Genomic DNA, 20,689 nt, shown 5'->3' on the forward strand with positions numbered 1-20,689 from the left:
TCACTTATTGTCACTAGTCCCTGATTATCCTATGCTGTGTATGCCCTTGCCCACAGTAGACATTGCTAATCAATGGCTGCACACTTTCCCAAAGATCCTTCACTTGATGCACCAGGCACCCCCTAAAAATCTACTTCTGCCTCGGGTAAGGACTCAGTACAAGTCTGGTAGGACTTGGTGTCCTCAGCCGAGCTGGCAGTTCAACAAAAGAGGCATATCCAGGCACAGCTGCTCCAGAAGGCAGCCTAACAGCAAAGCCACAAGGCAGTGGGAACTTAAGATTCCAGAAAGGGAGGAATTTGGGCTTGGTGTTGGATCCTGACGTAGGAGCTTATGAGTCCAAAGAGGGGGGTGTCCATTCTAAAAAGAAAATAAGAAAACTGAGAATTTGGAAGGATGACCCAGAGCCAGTCAAAAAGCCACTGGACTGGCTTTAGCTCTAAGCAAACTTAGCACTGGCAGCTGACTCCTGTGCACATGGGGACCCACTCTGCTGCTTTCTGTGGCCTTCCAGAGCCCCTACAGCTCCCCTAGATGCTCCACATTCCATCAGTTAATTGGTTTGTTCCTTCCATTCTGCGGCAGCAGATATCACGTGACATTTGCATTATTCTCAACCCTCTTTCAAGGGGTATCAATTCCTCCAGTGACCGTAAGTGATTCTCCGTTCCTGCATGTTTCACGGGGCCACTGGAAGGGCAGATGCGCCTATCAGAAAGGAAAATGTCTGCATCTTGGGCTGCAACCAAGCCACAACTTAATTTCCTCCTCTGGCTGCACTTCTTGAGAAGTAAATATGAAAAACGGGGCTGGGGTGACTTTGTCTCAGATAAATAAGCCACACTCTGTAGCTGGACAAACAAGGTTCTTGGCTAGAAATAAGATATTCTTTGGCTGGCATCTCCAAAACGTGACAGATTCTTCCCAGATGCTATTTAAAGCATGCTACAAGCTATCCTTGCCTCAATGCATTGCCTACGCCAGACTAAAAATCAGGTAGCGTGCAAACGTAGCACAAGCAATGCTGACACTGAAAAACCTAATGTTTTCCAAGCACATGCTAGAGAGCAATCATTGGGAGAAGCATTTTGCTGGCGTTTTCTCACTCAATGCTCACTGCAATCATCTGAAGTTGGTGTTATTATCCCCATTTTATAATAAGGAAACTGAGGCTCAATAAAGTCAAGCAAATTGCCCAGAGACATAGTTAATAATGGATGCAATAGAGGTTTGAACTCAAGCCTAACCTCAAGAGGCATGGTCTTAATTGCCAAAGGCCATGTCTATGGGCTCTCTGTCCACCCCTCTCCTGGCCACCCCATACCCAGAGGGTCCTGGCTGAAGCTTGTCACCATGACAACAAGCACTGATCTGGGCCACCATGATTCAAAGATGCTCAACAAATCAGAACTTTCTGTACTTCTCCTGGGAAGTCTGGTGGCCATTTTCCACAGGTGGAGACCTCTGGCTGACAGAGGGGCTTGAATGCCAGATCTCAGCCTCGGTAGAGTTGTCATTGCTCTGAGAGAGAGACAGGCATGTTTTTGATGAGCACAGAGCAGGCTGAGAGGAGGTATGTGGCTGGTTACTGTGTCACAGCAGGGAAGGAAATGCAGTGTGAAGGCCAAAATATAGACAATTGACAATGTGTTACTTTTACAGCCAAAAGCCAATGTTTCAGGCAAAGCAGAAATTCTATATTGAACACACCCCTCTGTCAAAGCCCAGGATGATGACTTTCAAATGCAAATATAAAATAACACACAGAAATTTGTCATGGATCTCAGTTAATGACTCTCTTTTGCCCTCCAGATATATCCATTACCACTGGCAGGCATTTCCGGCCATGATTTCTTTCCAGCTTCTACATCTCTACATTAGGCCAGTTCTTCATTTCCTGCAGAACAGTGGTCCTTATCCTATGGGCCTGGTTCTATATCATATCCTAGAGCCATAACAAGAGGTCCGTGAGGCTGTTTGCACATTAATGCCTGAAGCTTTAGTATGTCTTATTTCGAATAAATGTTAACTATCTTTTTAATGCATATTGATGCTACTATCACTGAAAGACACACATTTATTTCAAAACTTTCTCAAATTTGTGGTAACTTAGTTATTAATTAACTTTTCAGTTAATTGGATTGTGAAAGTCCATCAACTATTCTGTGGGGTTTTTGAAACATTTTGACATTAAAAGGGAATCCTTATAATCTCCCAGACACTGAAGTTCTTCTCAGATTTTCTTTTCACAAATTATTTTATGGACTTCAAAGGGCGGGAAGGAAATCCTTAAAGCTACAAAAAGCACAGAGGACACCTGTGGTTGATTGCAAGAATCAACACCATCAAAGGTGGCTTCTCCCATCAAAAGGTGGAATCTATGTCTTCACCTGATGATTGAGTTTGGCTAATAGAACTCAGAGAGCACAACATTACAGAAGGTCCAAGCCTGGGCCTCAAGAGTTTTGTACACTTCCATAGGCTCCCCTGGGACCTTGCCACTTCTGTAATATAAGAAAGTCTGGCTTTGCCTGATGGAGGATAGGAAAGCAGCTTGTAGGGCCCTGCCACCTCTGGGGACACTATATTCTTGACCTTGGCTAACAGTGACCCCTGTTGTAGTCAGCTTGGGCTGCTATTACAAAATACCATATACTGGATGGATTAAACAACAAATATTTATTTCTCACAGTTCTGGAGGCTGAGAACTCCAAGACCAAGTTACTAGCAGATATGGTGTTTAGTGAAAACCTGCTTCCTGGCTCATGGGTGATGTCTTCTCATTATATCCTCACATGGCACAGAGCAGAGAGGAGGGAACCAAGCTCTGTGTCTCTTCTAACAAGGGAACTAATCCCATTCATGAGGGTTCCACCCTTGCAACCTGATCCCTTCCCAAAGCCCCACTTCCTAATACCAGCACATTGGGAGTTAAGATAACAACATACGAATTTGGGGGGAGACACAAACATTCAGTCCCTAACACCTCCTAATGAAAGAGCTGTCACAGTTGCCAAAGGAAGGGGTCTGAAATTTCAGAATGAAGTTAGGAGAGTTAACTGCACTTAATTTTTGGCATCTCCTACCTGTTTGCCACACTCAGGCTAGCCAGACAGGAGATGCTGCTTCAGCATCTGTCCTTCTTCCCCCAACTCTTGTGTATTTCACCCTGTGTTCCTCATGAACATGAGTTTATTTCATTCTCTCATTCCTCCTACTGGGATTTCCATTTTGACCCATGCTGCCTAACTAAGGTTGAGATTATACCCAACCATTTTCAGAAACAGATCTTTTTTTCAGACCTTTTTCCATAATAGTTAAAGTCCCTAATGCAATGGTGAGCAAAGTTTCCCGGGCCATCTGACCACTTCAGGAGTCTAGGGTCCCTGGAGAGCCAGTCAACAATACACTTAAATCTTCTAGTTAAATCAGGTCAGAATTAGTAATAAAGACACATGTTAAGAAGATACATGTTCCCATATTGTTATGGTCTAAATCATCTCTACAGTCACCTGTTGCAGGGGGTAAGAACCAAAAGACAGTCTTCCTAGGGAAAGACTCATCCTCAGATTACAATGCTCAGTCTCTGGCCCAGATCTTAATCTAGGGCCTTCTCTTTTGACTATTCCAAAAGCTCCTTTTCCTCTTATGAGGTCACTGTCCATCAGTAAATACTTGAATCAAGGAACCACAAAATTTGGGAACAGACTTCTGAGAGAGAAAATCAGAATTTAAATGAAGTTTGCTTTAGTCCAGAACCCAAGTAGCTGGGTGGGCCAGCCACCCTCTGTGGGACCACTGCCAGTCCAACCTAGTAGGGTCTGGCCTCTTGCTGATACAGAAAATGGAGGTTTTCTTTAAAAAATAAAATAAAAATTTCCCTCAGAGCAAACCTGTATACTGGTTCCAACTACCATTCTCAAGACACAGAGGCTAGGAGTGGAAAGTGACCCTTTTTGTCCATCCCACTGACTGCCCTGGTAACAACTTCCAAAAATTTGGATTCAAAGATATTTTGGGGGTGCCAGAGTGGCTCAGTCAGTTAAGTATCCAACTTTGGCTTAGGTCATGATCTCACGGTTGGTGAGTTTGAGCCCAGTGTCGGGCTCTATACTGACAGCTCAGAGCCTGGAGCCTGCTTTGGATTCTGTATGTGTCACTCTCTCTGCCCCTCCCCCACTGTGTGCTCTCGCGCTCTCCCTCGCTCTCTAAAATAAGTAAATAAGAAAGAAAGAAAGAAAGAAAGAAAGAAAGAAAGAAAGAAAGAAAGAAAGAAAGAAGAAGGAAAGAAAGAAAGAAAAGGAAAGGAAAGAAAAAAGAAATGTATTTTGGTTATTTTCACAATAATATGGGCAGCTACTCCTAGGAAGGAGTAAGAGCTCACGGCCAAAGGAAGGAGTGTCTGTGTCATAGTAATTGTCACCATGTGTGTCAATTCAGCATTATGTGGGGCCCTGGGTGTCCCCACAGCCCCCGCAGGTCAACCCTATCAGGTTCTGCTCACTGTAGCATTAGCATAAACTCTTCATCTGCCATTGCTTCCTAGGGGTGACCCCTGACTGTTCACAGGAAAGTGTCAGCTCAGACACTGCTACCACCTCTCACAGAGACCTCAAAGCTAGCTCAGGTCCAGGTTATGACAAGCAAGAGATCTTTTGAGACCAACCAACTCTGTGCACAGACCTGTCCTGGGTGCTGATAAGCAAAGAGAAGAAAAAAATCATCATCATCACTATCATCACCACCATTACCACCACCACCACTGCTGCCACCATCATCATCATCACCATCACCATCATTATCATCACCACCACCACCATCACTATCATTATCATCATCACCATCACCACCATCATCGCCATTACCACCATCACCCCACCACCACCATCATCATCACCATCATTATCATCACCACCACCACCATCACTATCATTATCATCATTACCACCATCACCCCACCACCACCATCATCATCACCATCATTATCATCACCACCACCATCACTATCATTATCATCATCATCACCACCACCATCACCATTACCACCATCACCCCACAACCATCATCATCACCATCACCATCATTATCATCACCACCACCACCATCACTATCATTATCATCACCACCACCACCACCACCACCACCATCACCACCACCACCATCACCACCACCACCATCACCATCACCACCATCACCACCATCACCACCACCATCATCACCACCACCATGACCACCATCACTATCATCACAGTCACTATCATCACCATCATCATTACCATCACCATCATCACCCCCACAAAACTTACATAGTGATCACTACATGCCAAGGAGAGTTCAGTATTAACTCATTTAAGCCATAGCAACTTTATGGGACAGGTGTTAGCAATAGCCCTCTTTCACAGGTAATGAAGTTGAGGCCTTGAGAGATTAACTGGCTCAGGGTCACCAGGTGCTAATAGTAAGGCTGTAATTCCACCCCAGGCAACCGACACCTGTGTCCGTGCTTCGCCCTTCTGGGGAATGATTTCCCATGAAAAGAAATGGACTTCCTGCCCTTGGGATGGATGGAAGGTTGAGACCAGCACACAAGGAACAAAGTGAGAGCAATACAGCAGATGGCTGAAAGAGGGATGAAGGGAGTAAGGACTGTAGCAGTCAGAAAGATAGCCTACTGCTAGAGGAAGCCTCTCCACCTTCCAGCCACAATATGGTAAAGCTTCTACTGGGTCAGGCACTGTGAAAGTCCTGGGGATATCATAATTTCTCTTTAAAAGTTGTCACCTGTATCACACTTTGTCCTGAGACATCACACAGGATATAATGACTGAGTTGATCCTAAGCTTGTCCTATTGAGAAGAACTAAATCATCCTCCCAGAGCACAAAGCAAGCTTGGTGCTTTTTGGAGTTTAAAACAGGGAAGGAACAAGGAGGGTGGGAAGAAGAAGGGGTTTAGGTTGGCATTCATGGGACCCCCCCACCACCACCACCTCACCAGGCTACACAGTGGACCCTTGACTAAGAACCTAGCTGACCCATCAACTTCCTATCACAACTGTCACTCCCTTGCTTGCACAAAGATATTTCCAAAGGACCCAGGCCTACACGTTCCTAAGGAAAGGTATTTCATATCCTTAAAGCCGAGCTCCATTTCTCTGGATCTCAAAACAAAGTTGAGAAGTTGGTCTTAGATTCACGAGCAGCTCTGAGAAAATAGGACTTGGGATATGAGTTGCCAAAAGAAAATCCAGACCAGGAAAAACAGTGGCAAATGGTAAGTGCCAAATAAAAGAGACTGTGAACTCTTGAAACTCTAATCAGCCCTTTGAGAGATAAGACAGTAATTAGCAAGCTAATTGGAGCTACATGTTATTTAGTGCTTAATGTTTACCAGATTCTGTATTAAAATTTACACACACACAAAAATCATATTTAATGCACATTTAACACTCACAACCACAGCGCAAATTCACCTAACTTGAATAAAGTCTGACTTTTTGGCTCTGCTTTTAAGAGGACCATCACATTCAAAGGAACCTCTGTGGAGCCGTTAAAATGATAGAAGAACAGACTCCATCAACACTATAGTCCCTCAAGGAAATACCAAAGTGGCATTACTGTCCTAACGCACAGGGAACCTTCTTAAAGATTGTCTTTCCCCAGTTCCCTCTCTTACCACGGCTCACATGCTTGACAGATGCCCTGGAATCCTCTTTCTTCCCTCAGCCCAGAGGGAAAGAGACTCACTCCCAATTAAGTCTGCATGACTCTATCTCCTCTGCTTCTCTGCCCTGGTTCCATCTTTGTTCTTCAGCCAGCACCTGCCATTTGCAATGGAAATCCTACAAGGCTCCGTGTTTTACCCTTACCCACACCCCCAAATCTGGGTAATAAAGACCCCAAAACTATTAGGCAAGGATAGCAGACGCTTCTTAGCCAGCAAGGGGAGGGCAGGGGGAAGGTAGAGACAGAGTTTTGGTAGCGTTTTGACCATCATAAATGAATTGTGAGCCATAATTTACAGATAAGAACGAGGCTCAGAATTAAGTACTTTTTCAAAAGAAGCTAGTAAGTGTATTTGAACTCAGGTCATTTGCAAACATATAATAAAAAGCTACAAATAGCTGCCACTATCCAAATGCTATTAGTTCATGTGAAATAAATGTGCAGTTCCTACCACTCTTTCCTGGGTTGATACACAAAATATCCTTTCCCGTTTTTTAATTTTTTACCTCTGGGATATCATAGACACAGAGACCCACCTACTGCACACACAAGACCTGTGCAAACACACTCACCACGACCCACACTCACGCATGAGAAACATTCCCATGACCTCACCTACTGTGGGGGTGAAATCTCAGGCTGCCTGTATGCTGGCCATTGGTAGCCTGCTATTGGAAATGGCTCCTGAGAATCCAGCATTTCTGCATTTACCCTTCTCTGCTAATTTGCAAGGAAGCAAATTCTTTTCACCAGCGTAGAAACAGCCCTAAATATGTTTGTGCTGCAGGAAAGGAGGCAGCTGACCAACATTCAATTACTGGGGCCAGTGCACGCAGGCCAACCAGCTGGGGCACATCTTGCTACCCACTGGGAATAGAGAAGGGAGGGTGGGGGTTGCTGCCTCAGAGAAGTGGGGTTTCTAAAAATAACAAACACTGTTATATACAGTGTTCTGTTATATATGACAGAAGTATTTTGAAAAATAATGATTAATTTTTTTTTCTCTTTTGCATTTCCTCATGCATGACATGTGCTTCAGCCAGCTAAGGTATACACTAGTTGGGTGGGGTGGACTGGGGGAGGCTGGTATGGTTATAGCAGGAACGCAGAGAGAAAGAGTTCACGCTCAGCTCATATTATTGAAATATGATTTCATAGTAAGATGATAGCCTGAAAGCTAGGCAATGGCAAGAGAGAAAAGATGTTCTAATCACTTTAGCTTCTATTCAACATATTGACAACCAGGCAGGCAGGCAGCAGTAGTTACTGAGCCCTTCTCTGTACTATTCCAGAAGATTTGTTTTGTCTTTAAGAAACTCAGGGGACAGAGGCACACCACAACCAAATGAACAGAGGTAAGATAATACTAGGTGTCGATAAGTGCTATGAACAAGATAAAATAGGGTAATGGGATGTGGGATGTGTGTGTGTCTGTGTCTGCATCTGTGTCTGTGTGTTAGAAGTGGGCAGAAGGCCTGTTTTACTTAGGGAGTTCAGAAAAGACTTGTTGTGGAGGTGACATTTAACCTGAGATTTGAGAGATGAGATAGCAATCAAGCAAAGATCTAAAGAACACTGTTCCAAGGAGAAGTAACAGCAAGTGCGAAGGTCCTGAGACAGAAACAAGTTTAGAAAATTGGAGAGAAGGACAGAAGGTCATTGCTGCTGGAGTATTATAAATGAGCAGAATGGAGAAATAGGGAAAGGAAGATGTTTGCAGAGGGTAGATTCTATAGGGCCTTGAGACTAAAGCAAATGATTTAAATTTTATTCTTATTACACTAGAGATCCATATTGTTTTAAGCATGGAAGTGACACGATCTAATTTATACTTTAAAAAGATCACTCTTGTCACTGTGTGGGGAAAATATGTCAGGTTTTCTCAGCTACTGACCTTTTGGGCCATGTGATTCTTTGTTGGGGAGGGTGGGGGGACTGTCTTGTGCACTGTAAAATATTGAGTGGCATCCCCGGCTTCTGTCCACTAGATGCTAGTGGCACCTTCATCACAGTAGTGATGACCGAAAATGATTTCCAACATTGCCAAATGTTCCTTCGGTGGGGAGGGACTGACCCCAGATGAGAACCTCTGCTCCATGGGGATGCAAGAAGTCAGAATCCCAGCTAGCTTTCTTAAGCTATACTCTACAAAATAAAGACCACTCAATTTTGTTCATTTTTGACTTTGTATTTGCGTTTTACTGAAATACATCCTCTGTGCATAAAGTGGGACCAACTTGTGACTCCATGCCTACCTTTCAATCTGGCAGTGAATCAGAAACCCAGGGGCCAGGTGCTTCCCTTGGCCCTGACCCTTGCTTTAGAACCTGAGTGAGGTTCTTTACCTCTCTGGATCTTCCTTTCTTAGGGAAATGAAGGGATTAAACCTCAAGCTGTCTAAATCGTCCAGCTCCACCCACCTGGGCTTTGAAGAATGAACAAGGTGTGAGAGCACGCTTCCCACTCACCCTCCATAACTGTACACAGTGCGGGTGAAGACAAAATCAGCCACCTACTCCCTAATCCTTCAGTCCTTAATTTTTTGACCTTCAGAAAACGTTGGGTCCACTTCTCTTCTGGCTGTCATTCCTAGCCCTGCAGAGTTGGCCTTGGGGATTAGGACTGGTAAGGAGCAGTAAACCAGGAAGCCTTAAGAACATTTCCCCTGGAGGCTGGGAAAGCACATCAGAAGGAAGGACCCTGTTTTCCTTCTTCCATTCTCTCAGCGCTTCGCTGAAGCTGAAGGGAATGACATCACAACAAAACAAAGTTGCCAAGACATACTCTACAATAATGTCCTCACATGGTTACATTTTCTGCAAATTATAGCGTTTGGAGTATAAATCAGAGTAATTGTTTAAATCAGAGTGACTGTTGAAACAGATTTCCAGTGATCAAATCAAAAACGCAATCATTCTTGTGGTTCCTCCGGTGCTTGGAGCCCCACATACTTCTGAAACTGTCGGTTGTCAGTTACACGGACTGTTTACATTAACATGCTGCCCTACAGAGAAAATATATATTTTAAGAAGAAAATGTGAATCCAGGGTTACAAGAATGTTTCTGAAACAGCTAAGTCATCTTGTTTCAAGTAAAACCAGATGTTTGCATCAAGAGAAAGCCAATCATTTCTTTTAATTATGCTCAATGGTCAGGCCACCAAGAATACCCACATGTGTACACATGAGCCGGTGGAAATCAAAGGCTTTGTGACAGAGAAAGCAATCAGCAACTCCCAGACCACCAAATGGCATCCCCAGCACCAGCTCTGGGCACTTTTTGAGTTCCGTCTCTGAGAGTCTTGAGCCAACATACCAAGCAAGGGCAGGCTTAGGGATGGATTCTCTAATCAAGGCCGAAGTTCACAGAAAATGCACCTCAACAGTTAAACCGTCCTCTTAAGTGTCCTCCCAGGACACTTCTCAATCACCAAAGACTCAGGAAAGCACATAAAGGCAGAGCCCATTCCTCCTGTCTTATCCTGAAGGAGATAGATACATTTGGGGTGATGGGGGGTTGGGGAAGGTGCCACGCCTGCTTGCCTCCACAAAGAGTGGAGGAGCCAGAGTTCACAGAAGCTTACCTGTTAGCTTGGCCTCTTCTCTGATGCACCCTGAGGTATGATGACCCTGGGGAAAGTTGTCCTAGTGTCTGGCAATGGCATCCTGGACAGGTGGGCAGAGGGGAAGGCTTTGTAAGCGTCAGCTTCCCCCTAAGGTCCAGGCACAATCTTAGAGAAGGTCCACTCTCCTGAGCAGACATCACTGCCTACAGGGTATCTTTCCTGGTGGAGTCACAGAGTCTTGATCTAGGAAGATCCTTTAGTCAAAATGTCCCCCACAGCCAAGGAGAGTGGCCATGCCTTTGAGACATTCCCCAAACACAACCACAGCACCTGAGCCTTCCCCCAAGTAGATGGCAGGTCCTGAATATTTGTTCTAAAGGATACTGAAGAATCTAAGTATTGCTCCTACAGTGCTATAAAAACACTCCTTTTAAATCTGTTCCCCAAACTTCATTGCATAGGTACCAGCCTCACAGTATCACCACATACTATTATTACTTTTCTTTAAATTAACATGGCTTTTTTTTGTTTTTACTTAAATAGCTTCTTTAGTCTTTTCCTAAAATATTCATGAAATCAAACTAAGATGTGTTAGTTGTATATCCTTTTAATATGTGTTAAAACAAATAAATTCCATTAAAATAAATGTCATTAATGGGGCACCTGGGTGGCTCAGTCGGTTGAGTGTGTCCACTTCAGCTCAGGTCCTGATCTTGCAGTCTGTGGGTTCGTGCCCCACGTTGGGCTCTGTGCTGACAGCTCAGAGTCTAGAGCCTCCTTTGGATTCTGTGTCTCCATCTCTCTCTCTCTTTCTCTCTGTCCCTCCCCCACTCATGCTCTGTCACTCTCTGTCTCTCAAAAGGGAATAAATGTTAAAAAAAAATTTTTTTTTAAATGTCATTAAGTAAATTTCCACAAAATATATACCATTAAATAAATTTGTTAAAATAAATATATGCCATTAAAATAAAAACACTTATCCATGTCTTGGTTAAAATCATGTCACACGTTGCCATTGCTACTCACCCATAGCTGTGGGAAATACAGCTCTAAATTATTGTGTAGAATTCTAGTGTTTCTTCCAAACTCTGAATCAATTTCTTTTGATACAGGTATCAAGGCCATACCTGTATCCTTCCACATGATTCCATGAGCCCTGAAACCAGCTTCCAGCATGGTGTTTCCTGATTGGAGGATTAAAGCCCCTACTTCATTTGTTCCAAGAAACAACCACCATTTCCCATCAAGAGAATGAAGAAGGGACACTTCTCCATGATTCGTCATGACAGGGTGTGGACAAGAACTCAAATACACATTCTAATGTTTTCTCAAAGTCTTCACTTGTAGAAATAGGGATATTTCTATTTTTTTTTCTAAAGGGACCAGCATGGGAAATTGTAAAGGAAAGCAAATCTTCTTTATTATCTTCTTAAGCAAATATTATTATTAAACTTATTAATATTATTAAAATAATATTATTTAAAAATCATTATTAAGGATTCTGCTTTGAACTCAGCCTAGAAGTCAGAACCATGTGCATGAAGCAGGCCATTTGGTAATCACTTCTAGGCTGCGGTAGACTGGTGATGTCCTCAAAACAAAGCCATCATGGGGATTCGTGAAGTCAGAAGACAAGTGAATTGTTTAAAGATAAAACACTCCTACTTTAGACCCTCAGATCCCCATAAGATGGGGGTTTAATAACATAAATGACTGTTTTGAAAAGTGCTTTGACTCCATTTTGCCAAATGTTTATTTGGGTCTTTCCATCTTATCAGTTAAGTACCCAGACTTGGCTCCAGGCCACCTATCCTGTCCAATAATAGTGGGATTCACACATCCTATTGCTTCGCACAACTCTGTGACGTCACAGCCCAGAAGCGTCACCTCAAGTACCCCTGCTGAAATTCCACCCACCCATTCGTCCGTTCAACCTTCTAACAAACAATTGTTCAGTACCTCTTAAATGCAATGATCCAAGGTATTCGCTTTGGAGGATTTGAGGATGCATTACTCTTGCAGACAACTGACCTTTTTCAATGCAGAGACAGTGCCAGGAGCATTTAGTCTTCTTAATTTACTAGAAGTAAATCTCAGAACAATACAGCATACTGTTTAAGTAAGAAATTTCTCAGAAAATCACTTCTCTTGCAGGAGGTTGAGTCAACGACTGAAGGGAATTTAATTAGAGCTTTAAATGGAGATGCAAATAGGTTCTGATACCAGGAGAAAAGGAAGAGGTTGAGGCAAGTGGCAAGACAAATAAGTTGCATGCCATAAACCTCCAGTCTCACTCTTAGCAGCTCCAGAAAACCCTGTTCAGACCCAGCAGATGCATCCAGAAGACCTGGCAAATAGCAAAGTACCCTAAAGCAGGTGGACCCCATCAAAACTTTGACTACCTGGTAGGTCCCCTGGGAGGAAGCCTCAGCCCTCAGTGCCACTTGCTGTTTCTGACGTTTGGTAAAGACACTTGCAGGGAAGGAGACCAGCTGTGGGCAGTCAAGAAGAGACAACACCGTCTTAGGACCCAGAGGCCTCATGGCTGCCCACCCCAGAAGCACCGACCTTCAACCTGGCCACTCCAGGCAGGGCCCTACAGCGAACTCCTGCTGCCGATGAGGCTGGTGAAGGCTGCTACCCTAATCCCATGGCCTAAAGCCTTCCATAGCCCAACTTCCCACACTTTGAAAGAGTTACTCAATATTCAAAGGTCTGTCCTGTCCACTGTCACACGGGAATATTTCTCGAGGCAGGGGCCTTTAAGGACACCTCACAACTCACACATTGAGGTACTATATACTCCACCTGGGAGTGAAGCTCACCTTGCCCCTTCTCACAGGCAAACAGAATCTGGAGAGCCACAGGCCAATCAACAAACCAAGTTGGAAGTCAAGGGCTGCAGCAAGTTACGGATCTCACCGCCAGAGGGCAGCCCTACACAGGTGCGCAGTGTCTCTCCCCATTTGTGAGAGGAGAAAACTAAGGTTGGAGGAGGGTTTAGCAACACACACAAGAAGTACAGGATAGATCCAGGCCCAGAACCCCAGCCTCCCACCTCCCACCCAGCACTTTCCCACTTGCCCCCCAGGTGTCAGGAAAGGGATGTTTTGGATGGTTTATGTATCTTTATTTACAGTCAATGAAGTTGGCTGGTCAGAGCTTCAGCATCTCTCCCCACTCCCCATGGGATCCCCCACAATCCCTGGGATGCCCTAACCTTTTTTTTTTAATCTTGAACCACGGGGAGAAATACATTGCACATTGCAACCCTCATTTAGTATTCTATAGATCATACACAAAACTGAAACACATTTTTTACAAAGTAATACCTATATTCCTAAGACAACTGTACTTGTCCTATGTCTTTTTTTTAATGTTTATTTATTTTTGAGAGAGACAGAGACAGAGAGAGACTTGGAACACGAGTGGGGCAGGGGCAGAGAGAGAGGGAGACACAGAATCTGAAGCACGCTCCAGGCTCTGAGCTGTCAGCACAGAGCCCGACCTGGGGCTCAAACCTGTAAACCACGAGATCATGACCTGAGCTGAAGTCAGATGCTTAACCGACTGAGCCACCCAGGCGCCTCCTATGTCTTTTTTTTTTTTTTTTAATGTTTGGCTACATTAACTTCACTGCCCACGAATTGGTTGCCAGTCCTAGTTGAAGGCTGGCCTGAAGAATGGCCCTCCAAGGAAAGTAGGACACTCAAGTCCAATGTAGTGTCATCCCTTGTATGACCTGGGTGTCACAAGAACTTAGGAGGGTTTCTCCAGTTGAAGAAGGAGAATAACAGGCAAACCTTGACCTAACATTCAGCCTCACTCCGTCCGTGGCATTCTGCCATTCATTCCCTCAGCAAACATGAAGCCACCACCAAGAATTCAGCCCAGTCCTGAGCCAGCCCTGCCAGACAGTGATTCCTACCTGCAGACATCCCTGGGGCCAGCCTTCCCCTGCAGCCTGCAGGTCCTAGAAGCCATGTAGGGTCCCCATTCAGAGGCTCTGTGTGAAAAAGAAGACAGGGATGCAGGGGAATAATCTGAGGCCAGAGGGTCAGAAGATGCTCACAGCCTAGGGGCCTCACCAGGCTAAATCTGCAGCAGGAAGTTTTTGACTGGAGGCCAGAACCTCAGGGGAGGAGCCCAGAGGCAGAGCCCCCAGGATGTTCCCTCCTGTAGCCAAAACATGCCTCCCCCAGACTCAGGCAATAGCCCCCTCCCCCTGGGGGAGGGCACAGCTAATAGATCTGCCCAGAAAGTGCTTCCTGACACTCTGCCAATTATTTCACTTGCTCAATTTCATCCCCTCACTCCCAGCATGTTATTTTATGAAGGAACTCAAAGGAGGAGACATCTATCACTGATCAACCCTCAAGTGATCTTTCAGTCCATCTTGAACCCAAAAGCGGTTCTCAAATCCAGTTCCCTGATGTCTGGGAAGATTCCTGGTGAGGTCCCACCATGGGACTAAAGCTTCCAGCGTCATCTCTGATGGGGCAAAATGCAAGACAATAAAGAAAATTCTCCAAACCCTGACTCGGACAGGGAGCCCTAGGGCCAGGGCTCTGCCCCCTGAGGATGCTGTTTCCACCCCCAGCATGGGCCAGAGTCCCTGACTTCCCGTCACCTCATGGTTCTGCAACTGTGGCCCCAAAGAGAAGAAAAATGACTCCAAAAGAGTTGAATCAGTTCATTGCAAGTGGTATTTATTGGGTGTCTATAGGGTACAAAGCAGTGAACTTAGCATTGAGGGAAGGAAGATGATGAGTTCACCCCAGTCCCTGACTTCAAGTTTTTCCAGTCTAGTTGGAGAGCTAAGCCAAGCATTGGCTTGGGTAACACCCTGGCAAGGAGCCTCCTGGCCTTGCTGGTTCCCACTCTGTTCCCTCCCTGAACCCACACTTCACTCACCTACTGTAGGATTGCATGTATCCACTCACCTGGTTGCTGCTCAGATAGAGTGTCACTCCTTTGTGAGCAAGTCAGAGACAGGCTACCTGCTGGCTATCAAAATGAAGGAAAGGGCCATGAGGCAGCTTCTATGAGGTGGAAAAGGAAAGGAGTGGCTTCAGCTCTCGGGTCTCCAGAAAGGAACACAGCACTGTGGACAATTTAATTTTAGCCCACTGTCAAACTTATATAGAACCAGGAGATAATAAATCTGTGTCGTTGTGGCAATCTGTTATGGCAGCAATAGGAAGCTAATGCAGATGTTGGCCATTTCTTTTGGAGCCGGTACCCTGTTGACATCCCTCCTCTTCAGAGCAAGAGGAGAGAGACATCATTATATGAGACAAGGCAGACTTCTCTGGAAAGCCAGCTCCACAAAGAGAATTATCTAGTTTTAGTGGGGAAGGAATCAGGAGCTGGTTCTTGGAGAGACAGAGGGAGGTGTCCAAGGGAAATGTGAGCTGGCAGAGGAAACAGATCCCTAGCCCACCCACATGCAGCCCAGGAGCAGGGCACCTGCAGTTGTGTGCCCGGGGAAACGTGGACAGGGAGCACCGTAACCCTAGAGGCCCCCATACAGAGCAGGCACGCAGCTGCCAGTGGAGCCGGCAGCCTTCTAATGAACCACGTGGCCCTGGGCAAGAAGCCACCGGGGTGGCAAGTGGTCACATGTGAGGCCCCCGGTTCTCCCATGCTTCCCCTTGGTTGCAAAGCCATGAGGTTCTGATATAACACAAGTGAGGAGGAGAAGCCACGAAAAGTGACAGATACTATACATCAACTATGTCCAGGGGCCGTTTTACTAGATTTAGTTGTGCTGTCGGAAGATAGGGAATTATGACCTCTCTTGTATGCCTTCACAACCCCTGAAGCCCTGGACCAGGCAGGGCCCAGGAGTGACAGCAGGTACAGGGGTAGCACTCTCCTTTCTGCCCTCTCTCAGACCAGACTGGCATTGCTCACACCTCCCCACCCCTCTCTGCAAACAGGGCACAGGGTGGGTCATCGGTCCTTTCAAAGTCCATGACCCAAAGGCAGTTCATGAGTCCTTAGTGAGTAAGTAATGCAGAGGAGGGTGAATAACTGAGCTCTGACTCTGAGGCACATTTAAATTCAACCATCATAGCGGCAGTGCTGGCTCTGGGGTGAAAGGAGCCTCAGGGAACCAGGATGACTCCTGTGGTCATCAGCCACCAGCCCTGGCCAGCTGCACCCAGACATCATCACACTGGTCCACGCTGCCTCTCTTGTGCCACTGCTATCACTGGGGACCCTGGCACCCAGTCCCTGCCTCCCTATGTCATGTCACAGCCACACCTTCTGAATACTGACCCCTCCTTAGGGCATTATCCTGGGGCGGGGGAGGGGGGGAACTGGGCATCCATTGCTGTTCCCAGAACCCAGAGCTTCCTCCTGCCCCATCCAGACTCCAGAAATCTCCTTCAAGACCTGGTGGGATGGATGATGGGGAGTGTCTCCTTCTTTAAGTTTCCTGCAAAATGTCTCTCCCTCCCTCTGCCTCTGTCCCCCCTCCCTCATTCTCTCTCATCTCTCATTCCTCTATCTCTTTCTGTCTCTCCCTCCCTCCTTTTCTCTCTCTCCTTAAACCCTCGAGGCTCTAGCATAATCTTGTCAATGGTTTTAGACATTTCGGAAACAAAATCCAGGAAAGAGAGTGTCTCACAGATGACTTGTGCTTTCAGACAAGCCACAAATCTCCCCTGAGGAAAGAAGCCCACAGGCTGCTAACTGCTTGAAAAGGGGATGGAAAATGGCAAAATACAGGGAGGGACAAAAACGTAATTAAAATGTTAAAAGGTTGCCCTGACACAATAAAAATAATAGCCATCTTTTTGCAGCTATTTATTTAATAACTCGTGACCCAGGGCCCACTCTGCCAGAACGGTGGGTGCTGGGGTACCGTGGTCCACACAGAGGCTGGGCCCCTGCTTTCACAGGCTTTCCTTCCGGGAAACTTCAGACCACAAACTCTTAAAGAAACAAGGAAGCATCCATGCCATGCAGAGGACAGGGCACTCAATGGCCCAGAGCTGGTGACTGCATTAGACGGTAGGGCTGGGTGGGGGCGCGGGGGGCAAGGTCAGAGGCGGCCCCTCTGATGTTTACACCTAGACCCGAATAATAGATCACACAGATAGAACAGGACTCACCTTTTATGTGCTGAGCACCTTCCGTGTGCTGTTCTATTTAATTCCCACAGCTGACCTATGGAATCTACCTTGTCTCCATTTTACAGATGAAGAAACTGAGGTTCTCAGAGATTAAGTTTCTGGTCTGAGATAACACAGCCCGCTGCAGAAAGCAAGGACCAGACAGATGTGCAGTCTATCTGGCTCTAAAGTCACATGTCCCCTACTCTGCTAGGAGAGACTAATTGCATCCCTCTTGGAATTTTCCCAAATGTTCCAGACAGAAATTTCTTTCCCACTAGGTGCTGACATTTCAATCTTTCCTCCTCGGTCCCCTGGAAAGGGCGACCTGCAAGGTGGTTTCCATGCCCACTACCGCCTCTCATGGGAGAGGACGAAGGTGTCCACCAGCCACCTGGACTGGCCTCGCTCTCGCTGCCTGCTGCCCTTCTCACCGGGGCGCTGGCCTTCTTGCCCCTTCCCCTCGGACCCGGACCGTCCCCCCCGCCCCACCCCCACCCCCTCCTGTGCAGCCCTGTCCCACAGGCCGGTAGCTGGGACAGAACTAGACCAGCGTGCTGAGAGGAGCCTCAGGTGACTGGCCAGTGGTATTGAAGCCTATTTTTATTCACAAAAAAAAATCTGTTCTGTATTTTATTCAGCTTTGGGGCAAGGAGAGGTCAACTCTCTTCACCTCTGCTGTAAGATGAGAATACGGCAGGAAATGAAATGACAGGGAAGCCAGCCCAGGAGAGGGAGAAGGGCAAATTACAGGGAAATTAAAAACCTGTGTTCAGATCAGAGTGGAGGGTGTCAAAGCTCCCCTTTCAGGGGGCCCTCCTCCCCAGGCCGCGGGCCGGCTAGATGCCTCGCTTGACAGACTCCACGTGACAGCCGCTGACTCGGATGCTGGTGGCCCAGCACAGGTGCCACCCGTCCTAGCCTCCAGAAGGAGGTCCTGGCTTCTGCCCGCTACACATTACCTGTGCCTTCCCACTCCACAGGGTCAGTGGAAGGGACTTCACCAAGGAGCAGAGCCCGACAGCCGGGTGTGCCGGTGCATGGTCTGCCTTCGTCCTCATCGTGGTTCCTGAGTGACTTCTGTGAGCAGGGAACAGGGTCCCCAGCCATCAAGTCAAACGCACGTTAGTTATTTGGAACTCAGATTAAGCAGCTCTCTGTTCCCTTGCTCGCACAGAGGCATGACTTCAGCTCTTACCTATCCTTCAAATGCCCCTCCTCCACATAGCCCTCCCTGAACTGGAGCAGAGACTACGGTTTTGGTCTCAGCATCCCAACAACTGGAACATGCCAGGCACTTTTCCTCTTGGCCTGCTGGGTGCAGAGACATAATTTTAATTGTAACCGGAAAATGATCACCGAGCACCTGTTATGTGCTGGGGAATGCTGCTGGGTCTGGGACACAGCACAAGTTTCTGCCCCCAGAGATCCAACAATATGGCAGCTGAGTAACCATGCTCAACTCACTGTAGCAGGACGCAGGGAGGGGAGGGCAGGACTGACGTTTCCACCAGCCGTGGGAGCCCAGAAGTGAGAGGATCCGGGTCAGCTGATTGGAAAAGGAGGCATCGCAGCGAGGCCTTAAAAGGTAGGCAGAATTCTGTTCTGTTTGGTTTTGTTGGTTTATTTCGTTGCTAAAAGAAAGACAGTGGCGGAGCCCTGGAGGAGAATGGCATCCCAGGAGGAAGGGAACATAAGCAGAATCACGGGATGGAACGCATAAACCCTGGGGGCAGGGGGTTGGCGGGGGGGGGGGGGGGGGGGGGGGGGCGGGGGGGGGGACAGTGGGGAGAGCTGTGAGTCAGTCTGCTCCGGCTGCCTCAACAAAATACCTCACAAGGGTGGCTGAAATGACAGAAACTTATTTTCTCACAGTTCCAGAAGCTGGAAGTCTGACACCAAGATGTCTGCAGGTTGGTTTCTCCTGTAACCTCTCTCCTTGTAGACGGCCACCTTCTTCCTGTGTCCTCACATGGTCTTCCCTCTGTGTGCACACAAGTCTGGCACCACTCTGTGTGTCCTGATCTCCTCTTCTTATAAGGACACCGGTCGCCTTGGATCTAGGGGTCACCTTGGATATAGAGGTCACGGCCTCATTTTAACTTAATTACCTCTTTAAAGACATTATCCCCAAATATAGTCACATTCTAAGAGACTGGGGATAGGGACTGGGGATGTGAATTTTAGGGCAACATGATTCAGCCCCCACAGTCAGCATGCTTGAGGAAGAGTATGCATGGACAAGAGGAGCTACATGATAAGGAGACAAGGAGAACCTTAGGTTGAGGGCAGATTTCATAATCTCTTGAGCACAAGACTAATTAATTCATTTGGTTTTTATGCTAAAGGTTAGTGTTGCCAAAGCATGTCCCATACTCTGCTGTGTGCTAATAGATGTTAAGCAAACAAAAAGACACAGTCCACAGCCAAGTCTGGGAAACCAGTGCCTTCCCTGCCGGTCTTTTCAGGGCCCCTAGGTGGGCCAATGTGTGTTGTAAATCCTCAAGACAGAAGCAAGATCACAGAAGCCAATTTTAAATAACACCTCATGTGACAAATACTGTAGTGAGCACTACTGAAGGTCTTGGAGAGCCGGAAAGATTTTTGAGCAGATGAGAAATATGATCAAATCTTAAGTAGAAGGCTATTGCACTGGGGTTGAAAAATCTTGACTGTCAGAGATGGTTGAACACCAGCAAGGGGGCATAGGTAAGTTCTAGAAGGCTGGGCTTCTGTGGGTAGGGTAGGCTATGACTGAGCAGAGCTCTCTGGCATTCTAGGAAGCTGTTCTGCTGCCTCATCACCCTTTCCATTCAACAGGTATGAATTAGGCCCCTACTGTGTACAGACCCTCTGGTCTCCCAGCCTGCTGGCCCCCCAACCTAGAGAGCATAGCCCAGTGCTCACCTCCTCCCTCACTGTCTGTGTCTCTGGGCAGGTTTTCTGTCTCATGTGGATTCGGGTCCAGGGACTGACAGCACCAGCCATCTGGGACCTGATACCTTGGCCCCTCTCTCCTTCTCTTTAATCACACAAAAGACCTAGGACACGTATTAGGGTAACTAGGACAGTCCTGGTGCCTCAAGGCTGAGCTGAGGTCCCGCTGCTCTGGCCCAACAAAGCAATTACAGGGAATTCAAATACATTCCTTTTGGAACAAAGACTTCTATTTTTCGGTTCCCAGGCAGTATAGACACATTCCTGGAGGCAGTCATTCTCAAGAATTCAAGAGGTTCAGTCTCAGCTGAAGTCTCGGGCAGATTGCAAGTGCTGATT

At 46.6% G+C, this 20,689-nt stretch overlaps 1 protein-coding gene across 2 annotated transcripts in view; it reads right to left on the minus strand.

Annotated features, from left to right (window-relative positions):
* LOC122216577 overlaps nucleotides 1-20,689 on the minus strand; it is a 126,285-nt gene that overhangs the window by 11,932 nt on the left and 93,664 nt on the right. The window contains exon 1 of one of the 2 annotated variants that reach the window (XM_042933587.1): nucleotides 10,308-10,581. The exons of the other annotated variant lie outside the window; for it this stretch is intronic. Coding sequence (XP_042789521.1) covers nucleotides 10,308-10,486 — 179 coding nt within the window. The 5' untranslated portion in view covers nucleotides 10,487-10,581. Of the gene's footprint in view, nucleotides 1-10,307; nucleotides 10,582-20,689 lie in introns of those variants that run through there. 2 annotated transcript variants of the gene reach the window in all.

This window comes from Panthera leo, chromosome A3, assembly GCF_018350215.1.
Source record: "Panthera leo isolate Ple1 chromosome A3, P.leo_Ple1_pat1.1, whole genome shotgun sequence".
In the NCBI taxonomy this organism is placed as follows: Eukaryota; Metazoa; Chordata; class Mammalia; order Carnivora; family Felidae; genus Panthera; species Panthera leo.